The following is a 24527-nucleotide window of genomic DNA, read 5'->3' as shown; positions in this document are numbered from 1 at the left end:
GTGTGCGCGCAGTCAGGTCTCAGCTGTGTGTATGTGTGTGCATGCGTGTGTGTGCACAGTCAGGTCTCAGCCCTGTGTGTGTGTGTGTGCATGCGTGTGTGTGCACAGTCAGGTCTCAGCCCTGTGTGTGTGTGTGTGTGTGCATGCGTGTGTGTGTGCGCGCAGTCAGGTCTCAGCCCTGTGTGTGTGTGTGCGTGTGTGTGCGCGCGCAGTCAGGTCTCAGCCCTGTGTGTGTGTGCATGCGTGTGTGTGTGCGTGTGTGCGCAGTCAGGTCTCAGCCCTGTGTGTATGTGCATGCAGTCAGGTATCAGCTGTGTGTATGTGTGTGCATGCGTGTGTGTGCGTGCGCAGTCAGGTCTCAGCCCTGTGTGTGTGTGCATGCGTGTGTGTGCATGCATGTGTGTGTGCGCGCAGTCAGGTCTCAGCTGTGTGTATGTGTGTGCATGCGTGTGTGTGCACAGTCAGGTCTCAGCCCTGTGTGTGTGTGCGTGCGTGTGTGTGTGTGCGCAGTCAGGTCTCAGCTGTGTGTGTGTGCATGCATGTGTGTGTGTGCGCAGTCAGGTCTCAGCCCTGTGTGTGTGTGCATGCGTGTGTGTGTGCGCGCAGTCAGGTCTCAGCCCTGTGTGTGTGTGCGTGCGTGTGTGTGTGTGCACAGTCAGGTCTCAGCTGTGTGTATGTGCGTGTGAATGTGTGTGCGGTCAGGTCTCAGCCCTGTGTGTGTGTGTGTGTGTGTGTGTGTGTGTGTGTGTGTGCGCGTGCGCGCGCGCAGTCAGGTCTCAGCCCTGTGTGTGTGCGCGTGTGCACGCACAGTCAGGTCTCAGCCCTCTGTGTGTGTGTGTGTGTGTGTGTGTGTGTGTGCGCGCGCGCGCGCAGTCAGGTCTCAGCCCTGTGTGCGTGTATGCACACACAGTCAGGTCTCAGCCCTGTGTGTGTGTGTGTGTGTGTGTGTGTGTGTGTGTGCGCGCGCGCGCAGTCAGGTCTCAGCCCTGTGTGTGTGCGTGTGTGCACACACAGTCAGGTCTCAGCCCTGTGTGTGTGTGTGTGTGTGCGCGCGTGCAGTCAGGTCTCAGCCCTGTGTGTGTGCGTGTGTGCACACACAGTCAGGTCTCAGTCCTGTGTGTGTGTGTGTGTATGTGCGCGCAGTCAGGTCTCAGCCCTGTGTGTGTGTGTGTGTGTGCGCGTGCGCAGTCAGGTCTCAGCCCTGTGTGTGTGCGTGTATGCACACACAGTCAGGTCTCAGCCCTGTGTGTGTGTGTGTGTGTGCACAGTCAGGTCTCAGCTGTGTGTATGTGCGTGTGAATGTATGTGCGGTCAGGTCTCAGCCCTGTGTGTGTGTGTGTGTGTGTATGTGTGCGCGCGCAGTCAGGTCTCAGCCCTGTGTGTGTGTGTGTGTACAGTCAGGTCTCAGCTGTGTGTATGTGCGTGTGTATGTGTGCGCATGCAGTCAGGTCTCAGCCCTGTGTGTGCGCGCATGTGTGTGTGTGTGCGCGCATGTGTGGGGCAGAGGCGGCTGCTTGTGTGTGTCAGGGTCCTCCGCTCTAACACCGGGGACTGGACCCGTGCCGCTCTCCCCACGCCCCAGGCCCAGCACGGAGGAGGCAGGCTCCGCGCAGGAAGTGGGTCTGGCCCCGCCCCACGTGCTCACCCCTCCTCAGTGCAGCCTGCCTTCGGCGGAGCCTCCTGCGGGTCCACAGCACCACGCGCCCCCAGCCCGTCCTGGTGGCTCCACCGGGCTCTGACACCCCTCCCACCATCACCCGCGGGGACCTCCACTCCCAGACACGGGCCAGCAGCATCCGGGCCCTCCGTCCTGCGCCCGTCCTCCACCCCCTGGCCTTCCGCCCCCCACCCGACACGCCCTCAGGCTCGATATCCAGACTCCTCTCTGGAACTGGAGCTCCCCCACCGCTGTCCTGCGACCCTCCCCAGCAGCCCTGACGCCCCACACGCGGACCGCGGTCTGTCCCTCTGAGGAGCAGCTCCCTGTCCCGCCCCTCGTCTAACGACCTGCCCCCCTCATGACCAAGCACAGGCCCCCGCCCCTCTGCCCGCGCCTCACCCTCCGACACCCGCAGTCACCCTGCGGCTGCGGTCACTCATCTCACCGCCTGTCAGGGCCCGCCTGCACCGCGTCACGAGCAGAGACGCGCGCGTGGTCTGGGCACCACTGCAGGCCCGGGACGCCCGCTGGCCCGGCCCCACGCCGGTGCCCTGCGGCTCCGCCACACTCAGGGCCCCCAAGTCGACGCCCCTCAGCTATGGCCTCCTCACAGAGGGGCCCCCCACAGCCCCAACCAAAAGGTCATTGGGAGCAATTAACTGTAACCCCTTTCACTGAGTGATTTTCCTATGTACGTCCATCTCAACCTGGAACCACACACACTTTTTTACCTGCGAATTGTCTCTCCCCCCAGAAGACACGGCCTGTCCACCCTGCAGGCCTCCCAGCGGGAACACTGCCTAGCACGTGTTAGGCTCCCAAACCTTTTCTTGGCTGTGATGCTCGGCATGCGGGACCTGGCTCCCCAACCAGGGATGCGCCCCACGCCCTCCGCGCTGGGAGCGCAACCTGAACCACGAGACCGCCAGGGAAGCCCCTCGGCTCCCGAACATGAGCCCACAGCCTCACAGAGTCATCAAGGACACACACGTGGGCGCCCAGCCTGAGTGCCCTCACCCCTGCGCGGACGTGGGGTCCTTCTCAACCACCCTCAGCAACACGGAGGACTCAGGGTCCTCCCTCCAGTCACGAAGTCCGGCGGGGCAGCCCCAAAGCTCTGCTGCCCACAGACCCCTGGCACGCGCCGTATCACTTCCTGTGTTAGTGACCGTGCCCAGAGGCTGCCCACGTGAAAGGACGCACGTGCTCAGAGGAGAGCATGGAGCTTGCGCCCAGGTTCCTACTCTCTCCTCCAGAACAGGGAGGAGACAGTGAAGGGGCGGGGGCCTCCCGAGGGGCACACGGCCATGACCGCCACGGCCACGCTGTGGAGACGGAGATCTCACCGTACTTGACGTCTGGAACCGTGACAGAACTCTCTGCGATGTTGGTGGACAGAATGATCTGCCAAACAAAGAAGAAAGGAATCTGACACACTCACATGTATGGGGAGGCATCAGGTGAAGCGAAAATAAAGCGACTCAAAATCACTTAAAGGCAAAAACACTGGACTCAAATTTTAAAATTAGCCATTTTTCTATTTTACACTAAAGTCCACAATTGGTCAAGGGTCTCGGGTGAGGTGAGGAGGAGTCGGTGAAGGGGGCGCTGCTCCACACCAGTGTGGGGCCCTGGACCACTCACCTCATTCTTCTCACCTATACATGGAGATAACATTAATACCCACCCTATTATCTGGGTTAATAAACAGAGGATGCTCAGAACTGCCCCCGGCATGAGCCGAGCGCTCAGCACGCCCCACAGCGCTCGCATCTGGCTACTGGACACGCCTGTGTCGGGCCTGCACCACCACCACAGGTCAAGGACAGACAAATGCTGTCGTGACTGACCTTCCCAACAGCTCTGCAAGGTGATTTTATTGACTCTACTTTCAAACACTAAAATTAAGCCTTGCAGAAGCAAGGTGCTCAAAGGCACACACGTACAAGGGACAGAGCCTCGCATCATCTGTCCAATTCCACACGCATGCGCTTAACCCTTCACCTCCATGTAAAGTTACAGCTTTTTCCTGGTGGAATCGCTCCCAGGGGTCCAGCAGAGTTCTCAATGCACAGAAATCCAGGCTCATGCACACAGCAGGTGCAAAATGCAGCAGGCAAGAAACAGGGCAAGGATAGCTCTCCCTGACCCCAGATTCGGCAGCTTCAGGGGCTCTTGGAGTTACCCAGGGGCGCAGAGCATGACAGACTCAAGGCAGAGGCCCTGCAGGGCCACAGCACCTGAGAGCCCGGAGGTGCCGGCAAGGTCTAGGCTGCCCCAGAGACGCAAAACCTTCTCCCAGAATCAGGGGGGCTGAGCTGCACGTCCGGGGGCTGATGATCTGAAGCCACACTCCAAGGGCTGTGACAAGATAATCCCATCACCCACCCGTAAAAGATTAAAGAAATGGTCTTAAGCAGGATCAAGAGTGTGGGCTCTGACCACAATCTCCAGGGCAGTGCCAGGGACAAGAGGCCCTGAGCCCACGAGAAACAAGGCCCTGAGGCTGGGGAAATGACAAACCTTAGCAAACTGACTTACAAAACAAAGGCAAAATGAAATCATACACCTGGCTCATCGGCACGCACTCGTGGAGACCAACCACCGCTACAGAGCCCGCCACACCACCCGCGGGGCTGTGAGGGCCTCATCAGCGGGGTCTCTAAGGGGGAGGTGCTCAGAGCTCAGGACAGGTGCCCCAGCCACCCCACCTTTCTGTACCCGGGCACTGGGCTTAAAAACACGTTGTTCTGCTCCTCCAGAGTCACACTTGAATGGAGTGGATAGACCTGCAACCTAGAAAAGACGTAAAAGAAATAAAATATCCACAAAGGGGAAATATATACGAAAACGAGCAACTACTCATTAAGATAATTAAAATGATGTAGGGCAGAAACAACACAATGCTTTACAAGTGAAAACATACAGGTGATCATTTTAAACACACCTTTTATGAACCATGTTTGTGAGAAGTTCGTGCATATAGTTTATTTCACCCAGACCTAGGGAAGAAAGATTGTGGAGGAAAAAAAAAAGAGATCTGTATTCATTTCTAAAAAACAACCTTTAAGATGACATCTTTTTCAAAGATGGTACTACCAATTCATTTTATTTGACTTTTTTATCCTCTTCACCGAAATACATCAGTATTACAAGTGACAAGCATACAATATTGTTTTTGTTGTTGTTCGGTCACGAAGTCATGTCCAACTCTTTGCAACCCCATGAGCTGCAGCACACCAGGCTCCCCTGTCCTTCATCATCTCCCGGAGCCTGCTCAAACTCATGTCCATTGAGCTGGTGATGCCAGCCAACCATCTCATCCTCTGGTGCCCTCTCCTGCTCTCAATCTTTCTCAGCATCAGGGTCTTTGCCAATGAGTCGGCTCTACCAGTAACTCAAAAATATGAGAAGAACCATATTCTTCCAATGTTTTCCTTCCCACAACAATGACTGCCTGTGACTGCTGGCCCTATGAGTAATTTTACATTTCCTGCCCCCCTCCACTGGTTTTCCAAATGTTCTACATTAATTATGCAAAAAATTTTACAACCAAAAACTAGTATTTAAAAAGTACTGGTCACAAAGATATGCTACATCTTTCTCATTAGGTTCAGAAATGCTCATTGATATATATAAAGTTTGCACATGATTTTGCCACATCCTGAATTATCAATATTTGAACCTCTATGGGTTGAACTGTGTGTCCCCCAAAACATGTGGAAGCCCCTACCCCAGTCCCTCAGAATGTGACTTTATTTGCAAATAAAGCATCACTGCAGATCTAATTAGTTAAGAGGAGGTCACACTGGAGAAGACCAGGCCTTTATTTCAATAGGACTGGTGTCCTTATAAGACACACACACAAAACACCACGTAACAATCAAGGCAGAAGAAGTGTTACAGCCACGAGCCAAGGGAGGCCAAAGGCTGACGGCCAGGAGAAGCAGGAAGAGGCCGGGGAGGAGTCCAGCTGGAGCCTCAGGGGGAGCAGGGCCCTGAGACACTGTGATTTTTACTTCCTGTCTCCAGGACAGCGAGAGAATAAGCGTCTGCCGTTCTAAGCCTTCTGGTTTATGGCGCTGCTACAGCAGCCCTGAAAGCACTAACACAGAACCATCCCCAAAGATCAGTTAATGAGACGAACATACTGTCCAACCCGAGCTCACATAAACACGGAACAGAGGACAGGCTGGGCGGCAAGGTGTCACTGACAGGCACCTCGCTCCGGCAGCGTGCAGCGGTGGGAAGCGCCCCCTGGCGTCGGGGGTTCCCGGGAGCACGCTGCCCCGGCTCCCCTCCAGCGCGTCCTCCTACGTCACGCACACAGAACTCGCTGACCTGTTTATACGGGCAAACGCAGCGCACACCACCGCCCGCTGATGGCTGTCTCCTGGACACAAAGCTAATCAGTATCAACTTAAGCAACACATGAGCAGAGCTCTCAGCGCACATGTTGTATTCCAAAGTAAAATAAGTTACCTTTATTCAGGCTTTTTGTTCTCCACCAAAACTAGCACAAATACCCACATCCTCTATATATTACTTTCCAACAACAAAAAAAAAAAAACCCACAGGAAATGTCATAAGATTTCATCAAGCTGTATCACTTGATTAAAAAGTCATTAAAAAAAACCATCATTTTGGAAAAAGTACAATTTAACATAGATTAATCTTGTCAAATGAATAAAAGACACTTGCTCCTTGGAAGAAAAGCTATGACCAACCTAGACTGCATATTAAAAAGCAGAGACATTACTTTGCCAACAAAGGTCCATCTAGTCAAAGCTATGGTTTTTCCAATAGCCACATATGGATGTGAGAGTTGGACCATAAAGAAGTTGGACCATAAAGAAAGCTGAGCACCGAAGAATAATGCTTTTGAACTGTGGTGTTGGAAAAGATTCTTGAGGGTCCCTTGGACTGCAAGGAGATCAAACCAGTCAATCCTAAAGGAAATCAGTCCTGAATATTCATTGGAAGGACTTATGCTGAAGCTGAAGCTCCAATACTTTGGCCACCTGATGTGAAGTGCTGACTCATTGGAAAAGACCCTGATGCTGGGAAAGACTGAAGGCAGCAGAAGGGGATGGCAGAGGATGAGATGGCTGGATGGCATCACCGACTCGATGGACATGGGTTTGAGCACGCTCCAGGAGACGGTGTGAAGGACAGGGAGGTCTGGTGTGCTGCAGTCCATGGGGTTGCAGAGAGTCAGACACAACTGAGGGACTGGACTGAACTGCATATTGTCAAGTGTCTTAAACAGATTATTTTCTCAAATACTGAAGAGAAAAGAACTCGAGGACTACCTTGATTATTTTCATGGTATTAAAATAATGATGTTATTATTAAATGAACTTTAAATACAGATGGATGACAATTACCTCAAAAATAGCAAACTTAACAGACAATTTTTTCCTGAAGGGGGTCAGATTGCCCTCAAAAATAATGTTAAACTCTTATTATCAACGTTTTTAGCAACACAAAGATTATAGTAAGAAGTCAGACTGAGAACCCCACCCATCCCCATTCCCAGAGTCCAACAATGAATCCACACTACAAACACCACATTTCACCATATGTGCTAGACACAAACCAGCCTCCATCCTGAGCACGATGCCACGTCATGAAAGGATGGCACTCACCCGGCAGAAACACCAGCACACTGCTTCGCTCTGACACAAACAGGGTGCCCGGCCGGGTCTTGGCCCTGTTAAAAGGTGAGGTGCACAAGCATTAGTCAAGGTGAAGTAGCCGTGGTTTTTACAGAGCCCCGGGAGAACAGGCCTCTAACCCAGAGAGGCTCTTACCTCCAGGTCACCCACTGCAACATTCTGTCCTTTACATAAGACAACACAGGGGCCCAGGACGGGAGACACAGCCCAAAGCCCCACAGGGAACCAAGGGGCCTCCAGCCTCCTGCCTACTTCCTCCCATTAAAACCCACCATCAGCAAAAGTCTTTGATGTTTAGTTACTGTAATCTAGACCCTCAAAATACAAAACATTTAGAATAACTATTACAAACAAAACTTAAACTTATAAGGAATCAAAACGATTATCAGAAAGCATTTTTATATACCAAGATCTCAAACCGTCCCCTCGCCTCCTGCCTCCATCAGCCCATCTACTTCGTGTGAAGTCAGGACTCTGATTCCTCCACAAACCCCCGCGGCCCGCCCGGGTGCGGGCACAGCAGTGAGACAGCCCGCTCCCTGCCCTGCTCACATCCGAGCTGGAGAGACCGACAAGAACAAGGAAGTGGGAACCTTCAGCTCAGCAGTGAGACTGCGGCCACTGGGCTGCCCTCTCACCTCGCCTCTTTCTCTTTGGTCACTATTCCCAGGAATGGTGTGGACTGTGGTTTCTTGACTTCTCCAAGAATTTAAAAAAAAAAAGAGTTGAGTGGAAATTAATGAAACAGAGAAAGAGAAACAACAGGAAAACAAAAACCTAGCTCTTTGAAAAGACAAACTGACAAATCTACCTAGTTTGACCAAAGAAAAAGAGTCCAGTTACTACAGTCAGAAACGAAAGAGGGGCTTCCCCGGTGGCGCGGTGGGTAAGAATCCATCTGCCAATGCAGGGGACACAGGTTCAACCTCTGGTCTTGGAGGATTCCACATGCCACGGGGTAGCTAAGCCCACGCGCCACGACGACTGAGCCCGCGCGCAGCAAGCACTGAAGCCCAAGCGCCTCGAGCCCGCGCCCCACCCACAGCAAGAGGAGCCCCGCTCTCCGCAGCTAGAGAAAGCCTGAGCACAGCCACAAAGGCCCTGCAGCCAGGAAGCGAGTACTTAAACTGCTTTCTGTTAAAAAATAAATAAATAAAAATAAATAAATAAATAAAATAGGTCCTGCTTTTAAAAAAAAATGAAAGAGAAGACACTGCTGCTGACTTTACAGAAAGGAAAAGGACTGTAAAGGAGCACCATGAGCAACCAAAGGCCAACAGATCAGAAATAGACAGGAAATGGACACAGTCCTAACAGACACCAACCACTGAGACTGATCAAAGGGAGAGAGAGAACCTGAACAGAGGACACCGCTGGATGGGAAGCTGCTGGCAGCAGCAGGCAGACGCCCTGAGTCCACAGAGCCTCACGCAGGTTCATGAAAAGGCAGCCACAGCTCTCCACGGCAACCACACCGCACGGTGTCAAAGACCAGGAACGCGACGGAGAGCTGACCAGGCACAGACACATCTACCTACAAGGAGCAGCTGAATCAGAAGGTCCTCACCATAATGAGAGAAGCCAGGAGATTACGGGAAAATATCATAAAATACTGAGAGAACAATAAAAGGGGGTGCATTTGACATATGTAAATTACATATCAATAAAGTTATTTAAACTAAAAAATTAGAAAAAGTACACGTAATGAGAGAAATAGAAACCAAATTTTACATTTTACAAAACTGTGTTTCTCAAATGAGCGTGGGGCCTTTTTAGCCATATAAAACCTGAGAAGGTTTACCAACAGACTCAAACTTCTGAAGGACATGCTTTGGGACGAATGGAAACGATCTAAGAAAGAAAGTCTAAGATGAAAGAATGATGCATAAAATGACATGTATTTGAGTAAATGTAAACCCACTGATCATATAAAAATAACAAAAAACTGTGGGAGCTTAAAAACAGTTAAAAATGGTACTTGTTTGCACGTAAGCTGTTACTTTCCAACTGGGGTGTCAAGCACTGCTCAAGGCCCAAGGCACACGTGGTCCTGGTACATCCCTGGCCCTGTCACTGATCAGCGGAGGAGAGTCCAGACAGAATCCAGACAGACCCAAGTGCAGCGTCAGCAGGAAACCTATTCTGAAGGCACGGAACGCAGCAGCCTCCCTCCACGGCATCCTTGGGCAAGAAGGCAGGACGATACCGTGACACTCACTGCACGTTCACATCACACAGCCAACAGCTAAGAGCAGAGAAGTGCGCGTCTGTGCGTGCCTACTGTCTACAGAGAATGGCCTCCCGAGAAGTCCAGGGCTGGTTACCCTGAGGAGGCGGAATCCGTATTCTGCTTGTTGTTCCAATATGTAAACAGTAAAAGTTTTCATTTTTTAATACAGTGTAATATCCTGAAAGACTCTAACCACACCTGTAACCTAAAACTGCCCTTAAGGGAAAATACCTTCTAGGTTTCAAAGAGCCAGTCAACTAACAAGCGTCTGAGTGACAATGGGTAACTGCCTAGAATCAGGAATAGAGCTTTAGGATAAATGGAATCAAAGGCAAAGAAAGCATTCAACAGTCTCTCCCACAACAGTCCTGCAAGTTTTACCTCGGGACTGGGCGAGGCATGACTTCTGCACGTCTATCTTCAGGCCGCAGTTTCCAGCTTAAAACCTGTCGGCCCTAAAACTGTACTTAGTATGGTTTTAACTGCTTTAAAATATAAATTTCTAGTAAAACATTTGTTAGATACTAACTTTAATTTTGCCGGGAGAAATATCAATAACTTCAGATATATGCAGATGACACCACCCTTATGGCAGAATGTGAAGATGAACTAAAAAGCCTCTTGATGAAAGTGAAAGAGGAGAGTGAAAAAGTTGGCTTAAAGCTTAACATTCAGAAAACTAAGATCATGGCATCTGGTCCCATCACTTCATCATAGGAAATAGATGGGGAAACAGTGGAAACAGTGTCAGACTTTATTTTTTTGGGCTCCAAAATCACTGCAGATGGTGACTGCAGCCATGAAATTAAAAGACACTTACTCCTCGGAAGGAAAGTTATGACCAACCTACATATCATATTAAAAAGCAGAGACATTACTTTGCCAACAAAGGTCCATCTGGTCAAGGCTATGGTTTTTCCAGTGGTCATGTGTGGATGTGAGAGTTGGACTGTGAAGAAAGTTGAGCACCAAAAAATTTATGCTTTTGAACTGTGGTGTTGGAGAAGACTCTTGAGAGTCCCTTGGACTGCAAGGAGATCCAACCACTCCATCCTGAAAGAGATCAGTCCTGGGTGTTCATTGGAAGGACTGATGCTGAAGCTGAAGCTACAATACTTTGGCCACCCCATACGAAGAGTTGACTCATTGGAAAAGACCCTGATGCTGGGAGGGATTGGGGGCAGGAAGAGAAGGGGATGACAGAGGATGAGACGGCTGGATGGCATCACTGATTCAATGGGCATGAGTTTGAGTAAACTCTGGGAGTTGGTGATGGACAGGGAGGCCTGGCGTGCTGCGATTCATGGGGTCACAAAGAGTCGGACATGACTGAGAGACTGAACTGAACTGAACTTTAATTTTAAAATATATAGAGTGACCACTGAAAAGATATCTATAGTTAATATGATAAAAACACTAAAATTCTTCAAAATGAACAAAGACTTCCCAATCCCATTGAAGCTCACAGCCCGCTGGAGATCTCTTACCCACTCTCCTTCATGTCCAAGTCATCGAACATCTGAATCAAGGAGACGGCAACCTCATAGACAGCCTTGGTTATCACTGGCTCCTCCAGGAGGTGAGGAGAAAGCTATAAAGAAGAAGAAGGGAAGGTGGAATACCAAAGAGGTTCATCAAGGGAACTCGTAACAAACACCCCAAATGAACATGGTATCACTGGCAGCCAGGATCCGGGCACCCGCTAAACAACAAGCCCCTGACACACAAGCCCCCACCAGCACCGCCCTGACCCCTTTTCTGGGGCAGAGGAGCAGTCAGGAGCAGTCAGCAGACACGGGCGGAAGTCAAACATCGGGCAGGACGTCTGTTCTGAAGACATGGAAAAGGTGCTCCAAATGCCCGTGGAGCCAGGAGGAGCTTCCCCTCCCCTCTGTCAACCCCGCCCTCGAGAGCCGAGGACTGAGCCCCCGGGAAGACCACCAGTCTGTCTGCGCCTGCGGCAGTAGCCACGTCGTATTGCAGCCACCAGGGCTCTGCGGGGGCGAGCAGACCACTTTCACTGGGTGTTAACACCAGCCAGGGAGCCCAGTCACTTTACAATTGCCCTTGGGTGGCCTCTCTGGAACACGGGTTCAGCCACACCCACCACCCCCTGGTGAGGTCAGGACCACCAGTCTGAGCTGACAGCATTCACATGACCAAGGCCATCACTGGGAATGCATCTCCCTAGAATAGCCACCATTACATCATAATTTCCATAAAATCTATTTTATAGCCATACTGCAGTTTTTCACCAAGAATAAGACGGTTGTTTTGTTTAATAATTTTACTCATCAAGTACTGTTTAAAAAGACATAGCATTTGATTGTGTGCAGAACATATCAGAAAAAGACTTTAGGAGAAGTTAGCTACAAATACCAACTTTTTTCCAATTTTTAGAGCAAATTAAGTCAGTTAGTACTTAAATAATGTTTCCTTATTACAATTCTACTAATGTAAGCATGACAAATTATCTTCTATTTAGTCAATTAACTTTGAGTAAACATGCTTGATGTTTAACCTTTATCTTAAGCAATTTTCTACTCTACCCAGTCACCAGTACTTACCACACTAGAGAAGAGAGAGAGAGAAGCCGCTCAGTCGGGTCCGACTCTGCGACACCGTGGACTGTAGCCTATCCGGCTCCTCCGTCCGTGGGATTTTCCAGGCAAGAGTACTGGAGAGGGTTGCCATTTCCTTCTCCAACCTTACCACACTACAACCATACAAAAAGGTACAGAGAAAAGGTACCGTCTTCACAACCTCCATCAGTGACATCCACAGCCTACCAGAGCTGCTTTCCTACAGACACGCTGTGGGGAGAGCACGACACTGGTTCACAAGGTTTCACTGAGCTCTGGAATCCAAGCCCAGAGAACACCCTGTGGACACCCGCTAAGACCCCAAGCAAAGCGCTGCCTTCTCCAAGCCCATGTGACGCAGGGGACCAGGACACACGCGGCCGCAGCACTGGCCAGCTGCCGACCCCACGGCCTCCGTGTGCTCAAGGAGACCCGGAGGAGACACGGGCGCCAGGCCTCCCGCTCCCGGAGAGCCCGGTGCAGGCAGGCAGGCAGGCAGGCAGGGGGCACCACAGTCAACAGTGCGGGAGGGAGCGGGAGGGAGCGGGCAGGAGCCTGGAGGGAGCGCGGACGCTCACACAGGTGCGGCCGGGCGACTCCATCTGCCCCCCGCCACCGCGTTCCTGCACCATGACCGTCGGCAGAGGGGGGCAGAAGCGCCCATGTGTCTGTTCACAGCTGAGGTCCCGGAGCCTGAGTGCCTGCGTCCATCTGAGACAGCCTCACCCAGGCCGAGGCAGCTCCCCGAGGAGGAGAGGGGGGCTCCGGTGAGTGACAGGCTGAGCAGGTGGGGGACTATGGATGGATAGGGGGCGGGAGGGCAGAATATGCACAGGGGAGGGGCGAATTTTATTCTGTCTCATGCCATCCTGCCAAAACAACAAAAACAACAGAATGATCTCTGCTCGTTCCCAAGGCAAACTATTCAGTATCACAGGAAACCAAGTCTATGCCCCAACCACTAATGCTGAAGAAGCTGAAGTTGAATGGTTCTACGAGGAGCTATAAGATAGTCCAGAACTAACACCAAAAATAAGAATGTCCTTTTCACCATAGGGGACTGGAATGCAAAAGAAGGAAGTCAAGAGATACCTGGAATAACAGGCAAGTTTGGGCTTGGAGTAGAAAATGAAGCACGGCAAAGGCTAACAGAGTTTGCCAAGAGAACGCACTGGTCATAACACACACCCTCGTCAAACAACACAAGAGATGACTCTACACAAGGACATGAACAGATGGTCAACATGGAAATGGGACTGGTTATACTCTTTGCAGCCAGAGATGGAGAAGCTCTATACAGTCAGCAAAACAAGACCGGGAGCTGACTGTGACTCAGATCATGGGCTCCTTCTTGCCAAATTCAGACTTAAATTGAAGAACGTAGGGAAAACCACTAGACCATTCAGGTATGACCTAAATCAAATTCCTTATGATTATACAGTGGACGTGACAAATAGATTCAAGGGATAAGATCTGATAGAGTGCATTAAGAATTATGGGAAAAGGTTCGCAATATTGTACAGGAGGCATTGATCAAAACCATCTCTAAGAAAAAGAAATACACAAAGGCAAAATGTTTGTTTGAGGAGGCCTTACAAACAGCTGAGAAAAGAGGAGAAGCCAAAGGCAAAGGAGAAAAGGAAAGATATATCCATCTGAACGCGGAGTTCCAAAGAATAGCAAAGAGAGATAAGAAAGCCTTCCTCAGTGATCAATGCAAAGAAATAGAGGAAAACAATAGAATGGGAAACACTAGAGATCTCGTCAAGAAAATTAAGAGATACCAAGGGAACTTTTCATGCAAAGACGGGCACAATAAAGGACACAAATGGCACGGACCTAACAGAAGCAGAAGAGATTAAGAAGAGGTGGCAAGAATACACAGAAGAACTATACAAAAAAGGTCTTAAGGACCCAGATAACCACGATGGTGTGGTCACTCTCCCAGAGCCAGACATCCTGGAGTGTGAAGGCAAGCAGGCCTTAGAAAGTATCGCTAGGAACAAAGCTAGTGGAGGTGATGGAATTTCAGCCGAGCTATTTCAAATCCTGAAAGATGATGCTGTTAAAGTGCTGCACGCAATATGCCAGCAAATTTGGAAAACTCGGCGGCAGACACAGGACTGGAAAAGGTCAGTTTTCATTCCAATCCCAAAGAAAGGCACTACCAAAGAATGTTCAAACTACCGCACAGTTGCACTCATTTCACCTGCTAGCAAAGTAGTGCTCAAAATTCTCCAAGTGAGGTTTCAACAGTACATGAACAGAGAACTTCCAGATGTTCAAGCTGGATTTAGAAAAGGCAGAGGAACCAGAGATCAAATTGCCAACATCCATTGGATCATAGAAAAAAAACAGGAGAATTCCACAAAAATATCTGCTTCTGCTTCATTGACTGTGCTAAAGCCTGTGACTGTGTGGATCACAACAAAGTGTAGGAAATTCTGAAGGAAATGGGAACATGAGACCACCTGATCTGCCTCCTGAGAAACCTGTATGCAGGTCAGGAAGCAACAGTTAGAACCCTGTATGGAACAATAGACTGGTTCCAGATTGGGAAAGGAGTACATCAAGGCTGTATATTGTCACCCTGCTTATTTAACTTATACACAGAGTACATCATGCGAAATGCTGGGCTGGATGAAGCACAAGCTGGAATCAAGATTGCTGGGAGAAACATCAATAACCTCAGATGTGCAGATGACACCACCCTCACGGCAGAAAGCCAAGAGGAACTAAAGAGCCTCTTGACGAAGGTGAAAGAGGAGAGTAAAAAAGCTGGCTTAAAACTCAGCATTCAAAAAACAAGATCACGGCATCTGGTCTCATCACTTCATGGCAAATAGATGGGGAAACAGTGGAAACAGTGACAGTCTTTTATTTTCCTGGGCTCCAAAATCACTGCAGATGGTGACAGCAGCCATGAAATTAAAAGATGCTTGCTCCTTGATGCAAAGAACTGACTCATTGGAAAAGACCCTGATGCTGGGAAAGATTGAAGGTAGAAGGAGGAGGGGACAACAGAGGATGAGATGGTTGGATGGCATCACCAACTCAATGAACAAGAGCTTGAGCAAGCTCGGGAGATGGTGAAGAACAGGGAAGCCCAGATTGCCACAGTCCATGGGGGTCGCAAAGAGTCAGACACAACTGAACGACTGAACAACAAATACCCTCCTCCCAAATCACCTCAACAGACTAAGCGTCCTCCAGAAGGGCAGGCCCAGGGAGTGGGACCCGCTCTGCCTCTGGCCCAGCTGCAGGTCATGGTGGCCACAGCTCATCTCAGGACACGGGTACATTCATGAACTTCCCTGGGTGGGGGAGCAGGTTGTAAGGGCTCTTGGCAATTAAAACAAGCTGAAAATCAAGCACAAGAAAGACTCTTCAAAGGACCCTGGAGGGAGCTGCCGAGTTGGTGACAGAAAGACCAGGAGGCCATCACGGGCCACGGGACGGGTGCATTTCCATATACATGGTGCCCACAGTACCAAGAACCAGAGCGTGGGGCACGCGATGCAGGCCCGAGCGCTCCGGACCTCACCAGGCGGTCACCAGAGATGCTAGCGAGTCGAGCGTGGCGCCAAGTAAGCAATGAGAGTTCGGTGTGTCAAAAGCTGTGAGCGGCAGGGTACCGAATGAAGGGGTTTTCTAAGATGAGAGACTCAGTGCTCTTTAAATGTGGACAAGATGCCAGGAAAGGTGTGGGATGCAGGGCAGTGGGTAAGCTGAGGCCCCGAGGGGGTGGGAAGGGACGGGACTGACACGCGGCGGAAAGGCTGCCACCCCAGGGAGGCCATGCTCCCTCTCGACCCGAGACCGCCCACCGAGGGACCACAACAGCGCCAGGCATCTCAGCAAGAAGACTGTGATGTTAACGCAGGTCCTCTGACTCCAAGGGTTAGAAGAGAAGCTACATAAAGCACGTAAAAATTAATCCAGAGTTACGCCCTGAGTGTCCGTTCACTGAGACAGTAACGGACAGTAACCAGGAGATGTAAACACGGCCGGGCCAGGCGTCCTCCGAACGGGAGCACAACCCGCCAGCCCGCCGCCGGGGCTCACACCTGTGTCCAGGCCTGATCCCTCCTCGGCAGGACCTGGGGGAATCGACAGGAGTTAGTGAGACTGTGGTCAGCTGGAGAGAGTGTAAAGCATGTCTACTCGTATTCCAGAAAGGGTGAGTGAGACAAGGCAGTGTTCAAACATTATAAACACGGGCGCTCTCCCTCCATCCTGAATACAGGCTGCATTAAGGGACGTTTCCAACCACAGACCAGCAAGGAGAGAGGAGAATGTACCCCCTACTCTGTCCTACCTTGGGGTGGGGGTGACACACAGTAAGCAAAGACGCACACCTAGTGTGTATGTACACACACTCACACACACGCACACCTAGTGTGTATGTATACACACTCACACACACATGCACACACCTAGTGTGTATGTACACACACTCACACACCCCAGTATGTATGTACACACACACACTCACACACACCTAGTGTGTATGTACACACACTCACACACACGCACACCTAGTGTGTATGTACACACACACAAACAAAGCACACCTACTGTGTATGTACACACACACACACACACAAGCACACCTAGTGTGTATGTACACACTCACACACACATGGAAAAAGAAAAAGGACAAAGGAAAGGAGGAGTGAGGAACGTTACGGGGAGAACCTGGTGAGACCTCCTCGGCCAGCGGGTCAGGGTCCCGTCACCAGTGACGAGCCGCACTTCACCCTGCGGCCCTCTGCCCCGAGCTCACAGCGAAGCCCAGTCCGATGGGGAATCACCTGAAAGCCCCTAACAGGAGGGCATGCTATCAGATACCTGGCTGCTACTCCTACATCATCAAGGCCACAAAAACAAGAGACGTCTGAGAGACTGTCACAGCCCAGGGGAGCCTGAGGAGACCCAACAGCTAAACAAACGCAACGTGGGATCCTGGAGCAGAAAAAGAACACTGGGAAAACGAGTGAACTCCAAACAAGTCAAGTTTGGCTCACAGTGATCCACCACGTCAGTTCTTTGTTCTGACAGATTCAGGGGTTTTCTTGAAGTGCTACAAAGCAAATGTTGTCTCTACACCCTAGGTGATGGACACACAGGTGCTTACTACAAAATTCTTTCAACTTTGCTGTCTTGAAATACTGTCATTTTAAAAATTGGAAGAAAAAAGAAGTGCCACATTCTAATGGTCATCACTGGCCTCCCTTTGACATAAGCAGATTTGACAAAATGCATCTTCTAACAGTAGGTGAACCCCAGTCTGCCAACTCACTGTAGTAGAGACTGCTTGCTTTAACATTACAGATGCTTTTAATAGAAGTCAAACTCCTCTAGAGAGCGACTTGGCAGCATCCATCAAAATTCCCAAATGCATACACATCCTTTGAGCCACTTCCAGGAACTTAAATTCCAGGAGGGCACATCCTACACAGGGCCCCTGAGAAGCGATGCTTCACCCCCATTCCAGGGCTGTCCGGGTCGTCACAAAGAGGGTGGGGGTGGGAAGAGCCCCGGTGGGCCCACCTGCATCTAGTGCATCAAGGCCAGCAAGCATCCTGCAACGCAGAAGACAGCCCTCACCATACAGAACGACCTGGCCCACAATGTCAGCTGTGCTGAGGCTAAGAAACCGTGGTCTACAAGATACACTTTCACATGTGCAAAGATGTTCTCTCTGGCACTGTTTTTAATAAGAAAAGATCAGAAACACTGAAGATTACTAAATAAAGATAATAAGTGCTCAGTGTTCACAGCGGCCCCATTCACAACAGCCAAGACACGGAAGCAACCTCAGTGTCCATCAGCAGACAGACAGGTAAGGAAGACACGGTACACACACACAAGGGACTGTCACTCAAGCACAGGAAAGAATGAAACAGTGTAACTTTCAGCAGCATGGACGAACCTAGCGATTACCATACTAAGCGAAGTGAGTCACGAAGAGAAGGACAAGCATCGTGACATCACTTATAGGAATCTAAAACATGACACAAATGAACTTAGTTACAAGCCAGAAACAGACCTAGACATGGAAAACAAACTTACGCTTACAAAGGGGAAAAGGACTAGGGGAGATAAATGAGGAGCTTGGGATTAGCAGACACAAACTACCACACACAAAATAAACCACAGGTCCTAGAGCCCAGGGAACTGGATTCAATATCCTGTAATACACCACAATGGAAAAGAATATAAATATACACACACATATATATATATAATGTTTGCATTCACATGCGTACATCTTTGCAATGTCAAAGTATATGTTATAGGCCAGGGTTTCTTTACAATATTGTAAATCAACTATACTTCAGTAAATAAAAAATAAATATCTATATTCACATAAAAGAATGTTATATAGCTCTAAAAAGGGAATGAAGAAATCATATAATGATATGTAAAAAATGTGCACAGTTAAGTGATAAAAAGCAAGATGCACATAGGCTGAAATCATTCTATAAAAAAGGAAAACAATACATCCATATTTGCTTCTATAAGCATAAAAATTTATGGAAGGATCCAAAGAAACTGATGATAATTGTGTCCTCTTGTTGGCAGGGGAACTGGGCAGACAGAAGACAGGAGCAGGAAGGAGCTACTTTATACCTGCAAATACTTTCTGATCTTCCAATCCTATGAATGTATAACCCACGTGAAAGCAACTATGAAACACCTGCAGCTTCTCATAAGAACAGATCATCATGCACAGTCCCCACAATGTACTCATTTAGTTGACAGCAATACAACTTATATTACAAAATTTAACTGAAATAAAATTACCACCCACCCCCAGCTGAATCTATGATTTTGCAATGAATCAAACTCTTACATTTTATTCTTCAATGAAGTGTAAAACCAGTCCAAATAATTTTCACCAGGATATACAATGTGAGGGTTTATTATGCTCACAGTTTATGACAACAAGCGCAGCTGTTTGCTTCCTCTTGTTCTTCTCCAGGCCCATTTCACACCATTGCCCTGCTCCAATTTTAAGCTCCAATAGAGGTCTGCAACTGTAGCTAATGAATGCAGATTCGATCAAACACAGAAGTACAATCACTGTAAAAGAAACAATGCGTTCCAACATACCCTGCCGTGATGGATGTGCTCCAAGTCGTTAAGGTAATACTCCTCTATTGAAAAGGGCTTTCCTTCCACTTCAAAAACATAAGCTGGGTTCATCTTGTTCTGAACAGGAACAGCAAAGTAGTCTGCAAACTCTCTACAGTTGATGGTGGCTGACATGAGGACAACCTGGAGGAGGAGAAACCATCAAGACAGACAAAATAATGACAATGGTGATGATGACTGAAAGGCTCTTTAGAAGCCCAGGCTTCTCTTGTTTTAGTAATTTTCAAAACTTTCATTGAATACTTTGACTTGATCTCCAGTGTAATACAAATTATTACAATCTAAAGAATGCTCAGAGATGTCAACTTTTACAATTTCTCTTCAATTACTTTATCAAGTGAGAAACTACACTTCTCCAATAAAGCTCAATTACAACCATTTACCTAAGAGGACACTTTGCATCAGAAAACTAACTTAGGACAGAACAAGCTCTAGACGGTGTGGCCCAGAAAGCTGAGAGAGCAGAGCAGCAAAGAGGAAGAGGACAAGGGAGCCAGGAAACCTTGACCCTAAGCAGAGAAACGGGAGGCGCCCGGCAACCAGTCCCAACTGAGTGGGACGGGAGAGGCTAGGGGGCTCCCTGCAGGTTTCAGTTTTGCCAGAAAGCAAATCTGGGATGATATCCTGAACTCAGCTGTGACTGCCAGAAGCAGCATCCGCAGCCCGCCAGCTGTGCCCTGGAGAAGGCACTAACAGGGTCTCCACCGCCCGCCAGGCTCCAAAATGCTAAGCGGGAGGCAGACACAGCTGTCTGCTAGCTGCTGACTGTATTTCTGAAGTCTAAGTCTTCGCAGCAAAGTAAAAACTTTACACAGATATTATTAATACACTTATTGGGCAGACAGAATGTCTGTATTTCCCCTCTGATGTCAGAAACAAAAGGTCAAAACCCCACTGACCAGAGCTCACTCAGATGCCAGGCTCTGTGAGGCCCCCAAGGGCACACCTGTCCCAGCAGAAGAGCTCTAACGCATCTGCCAGAGCCGCCAGGCTAGGGTGCTTCAGGGCTTCTGTCCCACCTAAACGCGAGTCTGCACTGCTCACGGCCTCGGCTGGCCCAGGCTGCCCCAGCCTCCCCGCCTGCATCCTCCCCGCGGCTCAGCTCTCCGCTCATCCCTGCAGATGCTCAGCAGCCTGCCTTGACACCTGCTTGTCCGGCGGGGGGGGCCCGGCTGAGTCTGGGCAGCCAGCGCCAACAGCAGTGTCGGCAGGCGGGGTCAGCACGAAGCTGGGGCCCTCTGGAGGTCTGGGTGCGGAGCAGAAGGGGGACCGGAAGGCCCATCTGCCCAGGCTCCTGCATCTAAGGCCCCCATGGCAGCTCTCTTTTTAAAACAGAGTAAGGGAAGAAGTTTCAAGAGTTTCAAAACACTTACTACAAAGCCATACAGAACATGACTTCTAGTTTCTTAGCCCAACGACATACACCATTACCAGGTTCTATACTCAGAAAGCATTATGCTTCAAATATTTTTTTAATAAATCATGAAAAGACTGAAACTGACAAGCCATTCCCTACTATGCATATGATCAGTACTAAATCCCTGAGCACCATTTCCAGTAGTGTAGCAGATTTTTTAAAATTCACCAACAGTCTTAACTCTCTTAACTCCTAAAAACTAGAAAAAAAAAACCCATAATCAAGTTATTATCTTACAGTAGTCTTAAAATGACAATCATGGGTTTCCCTGGTGGCTCAGTCATAAAGAACCTGCCTGCCAATGCAGGGGACACGGGTTCCATCCCTGATCCAGGAAGATCCCACACGCCATGGGATCAACTACTGAGTCTGTGCTCCAGAGCCCAGAGTGTAACCACTGAAGCCTGAGCACCCCAGAGCCTGCGCTCCTCAACGAGAGAGCAGCCCCTTCCCGTGGCAACTAGAGGAAGTCCACACACCATGGAGACCCAGTGCAGCCAGAAACAAATAAAATTACTATTAAAACATGGTCATCAAGAAAGGTCTGTTTCTGTTGATTCTCTGCATCATGTGATGGTCATCTAAAGCAGTGAAAGTGAAAGTTGCTCAGTCGTGTCCGACTCTTTGCAACCCCACGGACTGTACAGTCCATGGAATTCTCCAGGCCAGAATACTGGAGTGGGTAGCCTTTCCCTTCTCCGGGGAATCTTCCCAACCCAGGGGTTGAACCCAGGTCGCCCACATTGCAGGCGAATTCTTTACCAGCTGAGCTAGCAGGAAAGCCCAAGAATACTGGAGTGGGTAGCCTATCCTTTCTCCAGTGGATCTTCCCGACTCAGGAATCGAACGAGGGTCTCCTGCATTGCAGGCGGATTCTTTACCAACTGAGCTGCCAGGAAAGCCTATCTTAAGCAATAAGTCAGCCTACTGCAAGCCTCGGGTTCTACTTCCTCAGTGCCCACCAGGTGAGACTGTGACCCTCCCAAGGTTGACGTACCCACCCTGGAAGGTGGGGAGGGAGGAACGTCTCCCTAAGCGAGCCGAGAGACGGAACATGTGCAGACAAGGCACCGTGCGGTCTAGAGGGCACCTGCGTCCCGGAAACAGCAAGTCCTCTCACAGCCCTTCCCGTGACGAATGACCGCACCAGTCACCGCAGCGCTGAAGGCTCCCGCAGAGCAGAGCCAGGCTGATCAGTGTCTAGACTGCACAATAATTATAAACCCTCTGCTACTCTGGCCAAGGTCACGTCCTCATCCTTTCTGTTCAGATAAAATGTAAACAATATTGGCCATTCCCACAGACTTTTGGTTAGCTCCTAGCATAAGTCTCCTATAAAAGCAGGGCACATAACCACTAACTTCAGCACTGCTTGTAAAACAGAGATGACAGACACGAGTCACATTCCCTCAAATTGGTACTTATTCAGCCCAAAGCCATGCTCCAATACCCAGCATTTCATTATTTTCTAAAGTCTGGAGAATATTTTACAATTTAATGCAATATCATAACGAAAAACTCTTTCACAGTCTGATCCCAAAAGAAGGCCCTCTAGCCAGCTTCCTAGCAAGATCTGGAGGCCTGCAGAGACAACGGTTTTAAGAGCCAGTGCTTTCAACCGTTTCTACTGAACAAAACTACATAATAAACTTTAACCCTAAATATTTCAGTTACTCATGAAATCAACTTTACCTTCACAAAACGTGAATTTGTTCTTAAAAGTTTGCGGACAACTAACAACAGGAAATCCATTTCTTCAGTTCGCTCGTGTACCTACAAAATAAGAAGGGAGGCCCCCACGTGGGAAGGCATCGGTCAGTGCTGAGTGACCGGAGGGAAGGGGCTCACCGCCGCGCCCAGGGCCAGGGCCAAGGCTCCGCGACGGACGCTGTCACTCAGCCCCAAACAAGGACGTGCAGGAGAGGTGTGTGGGCCACTGCCCCCCTCACCCTGGGGTTCCCAGTAGGCCCGACTGGCATCCGGGCAGGGGAACGTCAAGCACTCTCAGCCCCACCCACTCAATGCCAACAGCGCCCTGGGCCCCTGTGACAACACGGAGAAGCACAGAGCAGCCCCCCGCGGCCAGCCCGGCCCACGGCCCCTGCCCCGGGCCCAGCCGAGCAGTGTGTGGGGCAGCAGGCCGCCTGCTCGGCTGGGCGGGGACTGACAAGAGGCCTGGGAAGAGCGAGCTTGGCAGGAGCGAGCAGGGCAGGGCTGGGGAGGAGCAGAGGGCAGCCCAGAGCCTTGCAGGAGTGTCTGGGACGAGGGGCTACAGGGCCCCAGGGGCCTGCTGCTTGTGGAAAGCTGCCCCGCGCAGACAGTGCCGTCCAGCTGAATCCCCCCAGGGCCTGCCCACCCCCACCAGGTAACGCCAAGGGCCGAGTCAGGCGTGGCGCTTCTCACACTGACCAGGCTGCCCCGGGCACAGGGGATTCCTCCCTGGGCCATGTCTCTGCTGACGTGGAGAGACGAGCCCCTGAGTCTCAAAGAGGGAGCCCCTTCTCCGCAGGGCCAGAGGCTCCACGGCTGCTTCTCTGGCCGGACCTCTCAGAAACCCCCCTCTCGCTCGTTCCCTCTGCAAACTCAGCGCTGAGCGCAGCACCGCAACACGAACGTGCTGCCTTGTACTTGAGAAGCAGAAACAAGGGCTGTCCTCGGTAAGAGCCCCAAGGGGGCCCTCCTCAGCACCGAGGCCCCCGGCCCCCACGCCACCCTGACGAGCCCCCACAGCTCAGACTTCACCTGACCGCCTCTCCCCGCTGCTGGAGGCCAGGCAGCCCCTCCTGCCCGAGGACCCACTCGGCCCTCCACTCCAGGGTCCCACGGTCCTCTCCCTGACGCTGGCCTTCCTCCGTCCACATAATCGCACCTCAGCAGACACCTGTCCCCCAGCAGAGAGGCAGAAACGACAGCTTCTCCAACTTTATGACCTCAGCACCGAACGAGGCAGGTACTCTACAAATGTTTACTGAATGAATGGTTCACCTGAAGTGAGTTTATTCTCTTTCCGGAGCTAAGAAGTTAAGGACATGACCACTCCATTTCCTGCTTATTTAACTTATATGCAGAGTGCATCATGCGAAATGCCAGGCTGGATGAAGCATAAGCTGGAATCAAGATTGCCAGGAGAAATATCAATAACTTCACATATGCAGATGCCATCCTTATGGCAGAAAGTAAAACTAAAGAGCCTCTTGATGATGGTGAAACAGGAGAGTGAAAAAGCTGGCTTAACACTCAACATTCAAAAAATGAAGATCATGGCATCCAGTCCCATCACGTCATGGCAAATAGATGAGGAAAAATGGAAACAGTGACAGATCTTATTTTCTTGGGCTCCAATATCACTGCAGATGGTGACTGAAGCCATGAAATTAAAAGATGCTTGGTCCCTGGAAGAAAAGCTATGACCAACCTAGACAGCATATTAAAAAGCAGAGACATTACTTTGCCAACAGAGGTCCATCTAGTCAAAGCTATGATTTTTTCCAGTAGTCATATATGGATGTGAGAGTTGGAGCATAAAGAAGGTTGAGCACCAAAGAATTGATGCCTTCGAACTATGGTGCTGCAAAAGACTCTTGGGAGTCCCTTGGACTGCAAGCACATCAAGCCAGTCAATCATAAAGGAATCAACCCTGAATATTCACTGGAAGGACTGATGCTGAAGCTGAAGCTCCAATACTTTGGCCACCTAATGCCAAGAGCCAACTCACGGGAAAAGACCCTGATGCTGGCAAAGACTGAAGGCAGGAGAAGGGATAACAGAGGATGCGATGGTCAGATGGCGTCATGGATG

The 24527-nt window shown here is 50.0% G+C and overlaps 1 protein-coding gene across 1 annotated transcript in view; it reads right to left on the bottom strand.

The window, feature by feature from the left end:
• TDRD9 (tudor domain containing 9) overlaps positions 1–24527 on the bottom strand; it is a 101962-nt gene that overhangs the window by 52965 nt on the left and 24470 nt on the right. The window contains exons 6-12 of the mRNA XM_061159737.1: positions 22421–22501; positions 19270–19434; positions 11056–11159; positions 7309–7373; positions 4608–4662; positions 4372–4456; positions 3007–3064 (exon numbers count right to left, since the gene is read on the bottom strand). Coding sequence (XP_061015720.1) covers positions 3007–3064; positions 4372–4456; positions 4608–4662; positions 7309–7373; positions 11056–11159; positions 19270–19434; positions 22421–22501 — 613 coding nt within the window. The remainder of the gene's footprint in view (positions 1–3006; positions 3065–4371; positions 4457–4607; positions 4663–7308; positions 7374–11055; positions 11160–19269; positions 19435–22420; positions 22502–24527) is intronic.

Source organism: Dama dama, chromosome 13 (assembly GCF_033118175.1).
Source record: "Dama dama isolate Ldn47 chromosome 13, ASM3311817v1, whole genome shotgun sequence".
Lineage (NCBI taxonomy): Eukaryota > Metazoa > Chordata > Mammalia > Artiodactyla > Cervidae > Dama > Dama dama.
The sequence above is the reverse complement of the archived record's forward strand: the minus strand, read 5'-3'. Positions and strand labels throughout refer to the sequence as shown.